The 8,213-nt window shown below is 34.4% G+C and overlaps 2 protein-coding genes across 2 annotated transcripts; both read right to left on the bottom strand.

Moving 5' to 3' along the window:
• Nucleotides 1–1,472: 1,472 nt before the first annotated feature.
• Nucleotides 1,473–4,453, bottom strand: LOC105128896 (probable protein phosphatase 2C 58). Its single transcript, XM_011030743.1, has 5 exons — nucleotides 4,317–4,453; nucleotides 3,243–3,494; nucleotides 2,647–2,923; nucleotides 2,043–2,197; nucleotides 1,473–1,886 (listed from the first exon to the last, which is right to left on the bottom strand). Exons 1-5 carry the CDS (start codon nucleotides 4,434–4,436, stop codon nucleotides 1,749–1,751), a joined length of 942 nt encoding a protein of 313 aa, XP_011029045.1. The 5' UTR covers nucleotides 4,437–4,453; the 3' UTR covers nucleotides 1,473–1,748.
• Nucleotides 4,454–6,929: 2,476 nt separating this feature from the next.
• On the bottom strand, nucleotides 6,930–7,576 carry LOC105128895 (non-specific lipid-transfer protein 13-like). Its single transcript, XM_011030742.1, has 2 exons — nucleotides 7,209–7,576; nucleotides 6,930–7,129 (listed from the first exon to the last, which is right to left on the bottom strand). Exons 1-2 carry the CDS (start codon nucleotides 7,547–7,549, stop codon nucleotides 7,120–7,122), a joined length of 351 nt encoding a protein of 116 aa, XP_011029044.1. The 5' UTR covers nucleotides 7,550–7,576; the 3' UTR covers nucleotides 6,930–7,119.
• Nucleotides 7,577–8,213: the final 637 nt, after the last annotated feature.

Genomic DNA, 8,213 nt, shown 5'->3' with positions numbered 1-8,213 from the left:
ACTTCTCTACTCAACTCAACTCTCACCCTTAGCTCTCTCTCTCTGTTTCTCTCTATTTCGTGTTTTATCTCAGCTATCAATGCACCCTCTATTTATAGCTGAGGAGGGAGACAATTGTTCAACAATGGTGGGCAAGTTAGGCACCCACCATTTGACTATATCCATGTCAACTATGGCTGCCACCAACCATGACTGCCACCGTCCATTTGTGTCCACACACATAACATGTTGCAGTCAGCTCATGGACCTTAATAAGATTGTAGGAAAAAGAAAAGATAGACAACGAATTTGTAATTGCATTGAAGTCATAGTTGCTGATGAAGGTGAGCTAAGTTCCTCTCGTATTGGTGCGCTTCCACACCAGTGTGGCGTGCAGCCTGCTTTCCCCATTGCTAACTACCAAGACTGTTACTTGTAACTCTCTCCCTCCCAAGTCTCAACACACATTCACTAGCGTAAAACAGACAACCGTATTGAATTCTACTTCCCTTTCTGCAGCATTGGCTCACAGATTTCTGGGCAACAACCGTAAGAATTCCTTGTACAGCAGCCTGATGTGCTGAACTCAGACGAGGAAGTTGATTTTAGCAAAGATGAAAGCCAGAGAAGCATATGACGATGAACGTTTTGCGCATAAGAATCGAATAAAGGAAATGAACACAGTAGTTCTTTTCTCCCAGTTAATAAGATGCTATAAAATTAAACAGTAGTATTCGTAACCAAAAGTCTTTCATGAAATCACCAAACGAAAGCAACTGAGGATTGCGAGTCGTGAGTTTTCCCATTGCAGTAGAAGAAGATAGATTTCTCCCTGCCCCCAACAGCCAAGATACAAAGCTTTTGACCAACTTGAACCTTGCAATCTCAGCTCTTTACAATTTGAGCCAGGGCCAGGGTAACAGAATGGGAACAGAAAATTCTCTAGTTTCTGTTCTCCAATAATGACACCGGACACATATCGACAAGTTTTAGAAAAAGCATGGATGAGTCAAATGACCTTTCTGACAAAAAAGAAGTAAATTGGGCTAAAATTTTACGAGCATATTATATACGAGGATCAACTGGCTTTCATTTTCATGTCCAAATTAAGCTAGAAATTGTTTTCAAAATTATTCTTTATTTTCGTAGTTATTCTAGGATTTCTTTTCGGGTTAGGTTTTAAATTTTTATTTGGTTTAGGCTCTTTACCCAGGTTTTAGCTTTCGTTTGAACAACTTTGTGTGTAATGTATTTATAAGAGCTTTGATATTATTCAGAATTCATAAAAACATACATTTTCTCTACAGTTCACAGCTGTAACTTAGGGCTTGAGACACCACGATTTTTTATCTTTTCGCTATACGCCGTGTTAGTTAAGAAAGGAACAACAGAAAAGTGGTGGAGCTCATTGGAGAGTCTATTGTCGATCCTCACCCCTCCCAATACCATTCCTTAGCATTGCTACAGAGACAACTTTCACTCTGACAGATTAAGTTAGCATAGTTTGATAGAAATGTAATATGAATAAAACAATAATACAGATATGGTTTACAGATTCCACTCTCCATGCAATTCAGCTATTAATTTCAGCATCTGAGGAAGAATTTCAAGTAGTAAGTGAACTTTATTTTCTCAATTGTACATGCAACAATGATTACAACATTCTATATAACAGAAGGGGAAAAGGTCTATGTATAGTATACACACATATTAGCTAGCATTTCCACCGTTAATGGAAATCTCAGATTCTGCTTTCCCAAAGATAGTTATCATCGGAACCTTACAACTATGCAAGATATGTCATCCTTACTTTTCCTGGAAAGTGCCTCTTCTACCAGGTTCTTTGCTGCTGAATGAGCATCCTTAATGTGCTTTATACAGTCTACTGCTTCTTGGTTAGACATCACCTGCTCGTAGGTTGAGAAGGCATTAGAATATGATAGCTCGTTCAGTAATTGTGCATGAAGATTTTTCATAATTTACAAGTCTATTCTCTCATCTTTCCTAGAAAGTTAAACAGAAAGAACATGCAGGCAATACATCAAAGAGCGACAGAAGCCAACCTTCCATATGCCATCACTTGCCAGAATGAGAAACTCTATATCATTGTGAATCATCTGCTCGGACATATCAGGTTCTGAACTGAGGTGTATCTTCAAGCTCTTGTTACCAAATGCCCTCGCTACAGCAAGCTGTCCATCGACTCGTGGGACATCCCCTGCAAGTAACATAGGCCGAGAAGCTTATTCCATGGCATGTTTCAATCACAAGGCTGGTTATTTGATGTTTATCAACCAGTTCAAGTCCAAGAAAAAGTCCAAACACGTCAAATAAGCTTTATGACAAAACAAAAGCAGAATTTTTTATCCAACTATTGGTTCATACTGAAATTTAGCCAGCGTGTTCTACAAACCTGGTTTTATTGTGTCATTATTGAAACCAGGCTGGTAAATTAATATAATGCTCACATAGCATAATCTATCGTCACCAAAGATGGATAAATGCTCAAATTACTTCTTAACAAAGATTCCCCAAATAATAACCTCAGCTGCTGGAAAACTAACCAAGAATAATTTCAACTAAGCTAACCTAGTTTTTCGTTTTTCTCATAGATTCAAATTGTTTTGATGTGAAACAGAAACCAGTAGTGTATGCATGGCTACCTACCAGGAATATTTGACACAAAACCACCTCGACTCTCGATCATTCCCTTTTCCCTGCTTGGCTCATGATCAACAGACAGCTGTTCGGCCACACCATTCTTGCACATAACTGCTCGAGAATCTCCCACATTTGCTACTACTAGCTTCTGGCCATTGATCAGCATCGCTGTAACAGCAGTTGATCCTCCCTTTCCTAAGGCAATCGCATTCTCCAATATCTCAGCATCCGTTGCACGGTAAGCTCTCCTTATTGCACTCTCCGTATCAGTCCAGAAGTCATGCTGCTTGAGGGAGAAAAAAAAAAAAACAATGACAATAAAAATCTGCTTCCAGTAGCTAGCTGCAGCTGCATATATATCAATGATGCATGGCCTGATTCGGCAACATTTAGATCAATAAAAAACAATGTTATTTTGATTTTTTTAAAATCAAACCAGGTTTTGGTCGAATCAACTATCACATAGTTTATTTTGAAACCTAACCTAGCCAAGTCTCGGATAAGCAGGTCACACCGAGTTGACCAGCCGTGACAGGCCGGGTTTAATATATATTGACACACCAAATGCGAGAAAAATGAAATCATACGGCGTATATAATTACCTCTTTCAAGATATTATCGAACAAATGCGTTTGTAAGTAGCTTGCAACATCATGTCCCAAATGACCATCAAATATAGCAAATAAGCCCAACTCTTTTTCATGCACTTGCTTGAAACCAGAGACTACATAATCTTCCATGGCATGATTTGATTTTCCCTCCACCGTATGATAACCATGTGTAATATGCTTTGACATCTTGCTCTTGCCTTTCCCTGTGTCACCAGATGCAGATGAACTCAATCCAGCCTTCACCTATAGGACCGACCAATAACCAATGGAACTATATTATATAGTGAATAGATAGGATCACCAAGAATCAACCAAACTACGATTTCAGGGAGTTTCATAATTAGATGCTCCATAGACATTTGCCAACAATTATTTTCGTTCTCATCGGTTTGAGTTATCAATTCAATTTGGACGACAACCTATGAAAATTCTTTGTTACCATAGTATAGGTACTCATGAACCACCCTTACTGCGTGTATCTGTTAATGCGGCCAACTGCGCAGTTGATCGTGTTAACAAACAAAGCCTAAGTTCGTGTTTAGTAACGCAGTGCAAATGCTATTGCAAAGATGATTTTGAGCTAAAAGTTCAATATTTGATGCATGTTTAGTTGTTTTTTCAGTAATTTTGACATTTTCATATCAAAATCATCCAAAAATTACTACTCCAAGACTCATCAAAACCTCCAACAAACACATCCAAGACTCATCAAGGTTGTCATCCCAATATGATTCAAATCCCATATGTTAATATATATTGAAGCAAATTATGAAAAGCCTATAATTTTCATCATTCAAAATTCTCATTTTCCGCAATGAATCATACTATACATCCAATAAATATTCCAAGTAAGAAACTTTAAGACTTGTTCAACAACACCCTTTTCTTCAAAATGAAAGGGAAAAAAAACTATATACCCAGTTTCCAAAACAGCTCAAAATTTCGAATACTAACATGAACTGCATATACATTAACAACACAAAGATCATCTCTTTACCTAGTACAAATAACACCAAAAGGTACGAAGTACAGATCAAAGAAAAGAAAGAAAAGGCCTCCACTAACCTTCATCTTGTGTAGAATCTCCCTGCCCGTACTAGTCATGGTGTTGTGCTCTTTAGAGAGAGAGATGACTTTCTTCCTGTTAAGTTTTTTAGAGGATCGAAGAGACAATGTGGTTGGCATATATTTATATATATAGGTGAGGTTTGACCAATAAGCACACGTGACATGCGTGTTACTTTTATGTATCTCTTTTGGCGCGTTTCTTCTTCTTCTTCTAAAAAAGTACGCGCTCCTTGCCGACGACCTTTCTTGCATGCATTATTATTATTATTATTATTATTATTATTATTATTATTATTATTATTTCTCTCTATTTAAATATTTGCAATTTTTTGAGTTTTTTTTATCATTTTTTAATAATTTTAATGTATTGATATAAAAAAAATCTATAAAAAATTATTTTAGTATATTATCAAACAAAAAATATTTTTATTTTATACAACAATACCAAATACATATACATAGTAAATAATTAAAAAAAAATACATGAGATATTGAATTAGCAAAGCCGATCATTAAGTATTAAATTAACCAATAAATCATCATGAGCTATTGATTTTTTTTTTCACCCCAGTAATTTATGTGCATGTATTTTTTAATAATATTATCTTCAATGCTTTAATTATTATTGGGATTTTAATATAATGATATTAAAAATAAAAAAATTATAAAAAAAATTATTTTAATATATTATCAAATAAAAATTATTTTTGTTCAATATAATAATAACAAACACATAATAAATATTAAAAAAGAAACACGTGAGCCATTGAATTAGTAAAGCCCATCATTAGGTATCAAATTAAAGTCTTGATCCAATAAATCATGAGTTATCACATGAGCTATTGATTTTTTTTTTCACTCCAAATAATTATAATTTATGTGCATGCATTTTTCATAATATTATCTTTAATGCTTTAATTATTGTTGGGTTTGCATATAAATGACAAATATATATATATATATATATAACGAAGTGGCATGACTTCTTTAAACTTTAATCTTTTGTTAATTACATCCTTTAATTTAAAATTTATGGAAAATCATATAGAACCAAAATATGGTTCCATCTCCGTCTATAATTAATATTATATTATTTTAAGTTTTTGAGATAAAGATAATGCCCATCAACTCTTACTAGTGCACTTCTACGCGCAATTTTGAGCGACTTTTCAATACAAATCTGCCCAACAATTAATATTTTAATTGCCTCTGTTTATTTCCTCATATTTATTAACAAAAAATATTAAGCTTCTAATCATTAAAAATAAAAATAATATGTGTGTAAAGAAGTGGGAAATAATAATATTTAATATTATAATAACAATTATTTTTAAAATATTTTTTAGCAGAATAACTATGATTCTAAGATGTCTGCTTCATCATAGAGTATAGCTTGTCGTCTACGTTTGATTCTTTCCCCGTAGCATCAAATTGGGTAAGAAAAGAAAAGAAAAGAAACATTTAATTAAGTCCATATGTTTAATTTTTAATCCATAAAGTCAATGTGGCCAATTTGACAAGTTGAGTTCTCCATCTTTAATTAAATTTTAGATAAGGTTTGATTGGCTCCCATATATAGTGGAAATAATTATTTGTATATTATTAGTAGTGTTTATTTATTGTTTGTTTATTTTTAAAGTATAACATTTTACTCCAAAATTAAATCTAGAAATTGATTTATTTTATTATGTTTTTGTCGCTGTTTTTTAATTAAATATGTTTTTATCGTTGTTATTTTTATTTTATTTCAAGACTTAACAAGATTTATATTTGAGTTATTTATGAAACTTAATTAATACAACAATTGATATGAAATCTTAGTATGCATAGTTTATATTTTCAAACCATTTCCCATTAAACATGGTGTGCTCTATTTTTTTTTCCCATCAAAATTGAAAATATTAGATGCTTACCAAGGCATGCGGATAAAACGCGGGAAAAATAAAAATAAAAATGAAGCTAGGTCATAGCTTGAGTCATCATTGGCGTGTTATGATATCCACTTGTGATGCAAAATTGACTTGTTTTTACTGTTTTTGAAAAAGAATAATTTTTTTTGTTTGAATTGTTAGATTTTTTTAATATAATGATATCAAAAATAAATTTTAAAAAATAAGAAATAATAATAAATTTTTAAATAAAAAAACCGCAAATAAACTTTTAAACACCATATCTCGTAAACCAGTTGAAGAACACCCTAGTTCTAGAAACTGTCTTCCAGCAAAGTTCCTGACAGGAATTTTCATGCCAGTCCTGTTGCTTTTCATTCGCTTTATTCTACGGCGCGGAAATTAAGGTTCAGAGGAACTTGCTTTCGCACTCAAGTTCTGTGATTCAAAAGTCAAAACAACATAATATCGCTCAGCATCAGTACTTAAACATTGAGTGTTGATCCAGGAATAGGATTGTTTTAGATTAGTTAAGTTCATGTTGATCCAGAAACAGGACGGTTTTAGATTAATTAAGTTCATGAACTCTGCCTCTCACGAATATTAAGCTGTGATTACCAAACTTAAGCAGCTAATGACAGTGGATGCATGCATGGTAGCCAGACGCAGATTGTCGGCAGTGTGGTGAATGGCTAAAGTCATAATTAATGAATTTTCCATCTACAAGAAAACAGAATCATACATGTAGTTCTTGTAATCAAAATTCTGCTGCTATGAAAATTTATTGAGATATACCAAACTGATATCTTTAGACTGCGTTGTCTAACACACACCATTTAAGACTGGCTTTATAGTTTATACTTCTCAATCAAGAAGGCATGCTGCCCTGTCATCCTCGGATCTTCAAACTCTTATTCAATCCTGCATCGATCCAAGAACAATTGGTCAGTAAAAAGTTTTGGAGTGAGGGAAGCTGAATGAAAATGATAAGAGGCTATACGTATTGCAGTCCTTCCACTCGGAAATGGGGAAACTAAGATGTGTTTGGCACTTGGTAGGAAGTTCACTAATCCGATCAGCCCTTATTCGAGGCTCTGTGCCCCTCACCATGTATTCAATGCACCAACAGATCAACTGTGCTCCGAGTCCACGCTTTGCTAATCTGTTGAGTTTATAGATATGATCACAACATCTTTTTGATGGTTTATTGTAATAGCCTGTGAGAAAATCCAGGCAGTATGGGAAGTACTCGAACACAGGCTCGCATTTACTCTCCGAATAAGCAATATCTAGCCCAGAAGCCAGGAGGACTAGTAAGCAGCACCCAGCGATACGCAGCATTGCTGGTTCAAGCAGGAGTTAACTGCTATTGTTGGAAGCTGGAAATGCCAAAGATATCGTCGTGGCCATTTATACCACTGAATCCAATAGGAGTTTTACTTGGCTTCATTGCCATGCAAGTATCATGAGCTGCTGCTCTTGATGGTTAGAATTCTCTCATGTAAAGAATCTGCTGCTTGCACGCAAGAACCTGCTGGCTTATATACTTGCGGGAGCAACTCATTGTGACTGAAACAAACTAAGAAGCAAGGAAAATGTTTAGTCTGGAAACCAGGAAATAAGGATCATCCATGGCCGCCGCGATTTCCTCAATGCTCTACTAACAAAACCTTTGAGCAGCATGATTCTGTTTCGCGATATCATTGAATTCTAGGAATCACATTCAAAATCCAGATTTTGGTTCTTGTGATACTTTCCCTGGATAAATCCCAAGCATGGCATGAATAATGTTACCACATATTGACACCATCAGCAGAAAAGTTGACTCACCCGAGTCATTCAAAACTAAAAATTCTGACCAATAAGATGAGGATCTAACATAGCTAAACAAGGATATATCTTAAATATTTTTTTGTCAAGTCAATATTTTTTTGGACTATTGTACGACAATATTAGATTAAAAAAGAGATTTAGTCGTATCAGACCAATATAATATTTTAAAAAA

This window comes from Populus euphratica, unplaced genomic scaffold (genome assembly GCF_000495115.2).
Source record: "Populus euphratica unplaced genomic scaffold, PopEup_1.0 scaffold11.1, whole genome shotgun sequence".
Lineage (NCBI taxonomy): Eukaryota > Viridiplantae > Streptophyta > Magnoliopsida > Malpighiales > Salicaceae > Populus > Populus euphratica.
The sequence above is the reverse complement of the archived record's forward strand: the minus strand, read 5'-3'. Positions and strand labels throughout refer to the sequence as shown.

Bases quoted from the DNA above. Each gene is read 5' to 3' on its own strand.
- LOC105128896 (XM_011030743.1), bottom strand. From the start codon at position 4,436: ATGCCAACCACATTGTCTCTTCGATCCTCTAAAAAACTTAACAGGAAG. The intron at 2,924-3,242 runs GTAATTATATAC...TCCCTCAAGCAG, and splicing joins TCGATAATATCTTGAAAGAG to CATGACTTCTGGACTGATAC. The intron at 1,887-2,042 runs GTTGGCTTCTGT...ACCTACGAGCAG, and splicing joins CAAGTGATGGCATATGGAAG to GTGATGTCTAACCAAGAAGC.
- LOC105128895 (XM_011030742.1), bottom strand. From the start codon at position 7,549: ATGCTGCGTATCGCTGGGTGCTGCTTACTAGTCCTCCTGGCTTCTGGG.